Source organism: Perkinsus marinus (genome assembly GCF_000006405.1).
Source record: "Perkinsus marinus ATCC 50983 genomic scaffold scf_1104296945050, whole genome shotgun sequence".
NCBI lineage: Eukaryota > Perkinsozoa > Perkinsida > Perkinsidae > Perkinsus > Perkinsus marinus.
Genome location: NW_003211236.1, coordinates 1 through 2,442, shown reverse-complemented (window position 1 = coordinate 2,442; position 2,442 = coordinate 1). Strand labels below are relative to the sequence as shown.

The window sequence follows — 2,442 nt, the reverse complement described above, 5'->3', positions numbered from 1 at the left end:
AAACAGATGAACCAGAAACCCGAAGGGAAACAGATGAACCAGAAACCCGAAGAGAAACAGATGAACCAGAAACCCGAAGAGAAACAGATGAACCAAAAACCCGAAGGAAAACAAGTGAACCAAATACCCGAAGAGAAATAGGTAATCAAACACCCGAAGGGAAGCAAGTTTACGAAGAGGGTTCAGCGGGCCAGGCGGATTTTTCTCGAGTCCATGTCTCATTGGGCAAACTCGACTCTCGTTTTGTGAGCTCCATTTTGATTTACCTTCCAAGTTTTTTGAACTGCGAAACCCAACACTATGTCATTCACCATGCAGATCACTATACTTCGAACAGTATCACTCATCGAAGATCACTTTTCAATGATGCCGGTGGGCTTCTCGAGCTTCGGGCGACCACAGGAATGGTGGAATTGATGCACTTGCACTTGATTGCTCAACTTGGGGACTCGTCAGCGAAACTTTGGACCTGAATTATTGAGTGAAAAAGTGGACTCATAGATGCATTACGAGTTGAGTTGTTGGTTTTGGGGATTGACAGAAAAGTAATCGGTTATAAGCATCTGATTATTAGATGATGGATGTTTCTTGACATCCACGGCAATGCACTTTTCCGGCGAAAGAAGCACGGTAGGTAGAGGGGAGACTGAGTGCAAATGCCAAACCTCTCGAAGACGTTTTCTCTGACGTGTCGTTAACCCTGTTGGATTTTTGTGGAACCTGGCAAGTAATAGCAAATTATATAACGTCCGTCTCCAGTCTTGACACGCGATATTATTCACCCACTTATCGAACAACTGTTCAGCCAGTTTTCGTTGATACCATTCGCGTGGAGGAAGTTCTGAGCAGTCTCTCCGACGTAGGCGTGTCTCTCTCTTCTCGTCAAAAGATAACCAGTGACGTTGACGGAGGGGGATCCAGCGGTACCGGGTAGTGGGGAGAGGGGGCGCAGCAGGATCATAACTCATGCGGGAAAGGACTGCACGGCAGATAATAATCGCGCTTAGTTGGGTTGTATGTTTGCCTATCCATCCAACTGGAAACGGTATAAAGGATGTCCGTTTTCTTAACCGTAGGCGCGCTGAGATCGATTACAGGGGCGCGCGCTAAAATTTAGTGATTTAGGACACAAAGTTTAGTGACACGGGTTGTTTGCGCCCCGCTTTGGATGTGATACTTCAGAAGCAATTGAAGAACTAAGGAGGTTCATTGCGACGCTAATCCCCTAAAATGGTCAACCAAGCTTGTTGTGTGTACGTTGGCAGTCTGGATTTTGAGGTGAGTAAAACGGCGACCCTTGAGGGCCTTCATGAATGACGTTCGAGTGAATTGACTGCATTGACCCTTCCTCGCATAGCTAGATGTACCCCCCGGTCCATTATAAGTGCGGTTAGTCGTTCTGCTGGCTTCCTCGATGTTATACATCATCTTTTTCACTTGCTTTTATAACCATCGCGATGTATTTCGTTTTCGTAGCCCACAAGGGCCCATATGAAAACACGCGTTGATATGCGGTGTGCTCCGTTACAGCATGCTTTCGTCAGGTTACTGAGACTCAGCTTGGTGATCACATGAAGTCTGCTGGTGAGGTGGAGTCGGTCGACATCTTGACTCGTAGAGACGGCAGATCTAAAGGTTGCGCGTAAGTCACAGTCACTCAGTCGTTGCGATTCTTCAATTGTTGTTGGCTTAGTCTTGTCGAATACAAGACCGAGGAAGCTGCTGAGAAGGCTATTGATACCCTCAATGACACCGAGGTCGGCACACGCAAGATATTCGTCCGAGAGGACCGCGGGCCCATCGAGGAGATGGATCGAGATGCTGCTGCTGCTACCCGACAGGGGAAGGGCAAGGGTGGAAAAGGAAAGGGTCAGTTGTCCATCTCTCAATTCACGGTTCATTATACTGTTTCTCAGGTAAAGGGAAGGGTAAGGGCTTCAAGGGTCGAGACAGAATCCGTCCCTTGAAGGTCGGCGAGAAGGACGTTCACAGGCTGATCTATGTTGGCAATGTAAGTCGTTTTCTATCGCTGTTCTTCTGTTCACTTATTCCCTTTTAGTTGCCTTGGAGGACCGCCTGGCAAGATTTGAAGGATCTTTTCCGCGAATGCGGAGAAATGATTCGTGTCGATGTGGCCGAGGGTTGGGATGGAAGGTCGAAGGGCTTCGCCACGATCCTCTTCCAAGATGCTGAAGGAGCTCAAAAGGCTATTGGTGAGTACTTGTAAAAATTTCGAGTTTTTTTACCATATTTTTTTCAGAAAAGTTCAATGGTTACGAGTTCCAAGGACGTAAGATGTTCGTTCGTGAGGATCAATTCTTGAAGGAGGACGGCACTTATACTAGAAGCCGCAGATCAAGCAGTCAGAAGGAAGCTGATAATGCCCCTACTCAAAAGGCACCGGTCGTCGACACCGATGATCGTGACGACTAAGTCGAGGCG

At 47.5% G+C, this 2,442-nt stretch overlaps 1 protein-coding gene across 1 annotated transcript; it reads left to right on the top strand.

Moving 5' to 3' along the window:
- Positions 1–1,193: 1,193 nt before the first annotated feature.
- On the top strand, positions 1,194–2,433 carry Pmar_PMAR028726 (splice factor, putative; the record flags this gene model as incomplete). The annotated part of the gene is made up of 6 exons (XM_002779913.1): positions 1,194–1,278; positions 1,545–1,642; positions 1,694–1,869; positions 1,917–2,011; positions 2,060–2,213; positions 2,261–2,433. The coding sequence occupies exons 1-6, from the start codon at positions 1,231–1,233 to the stop codon at positions 2,431–2,433; spliced, it is 744 nt and encodes a 247-aa protein (XP_002779959.1). The 5' UTR covers positions 1,194–1,230.
- Positions 2,434–2,442: the final 9 nt, after the last annotated feature.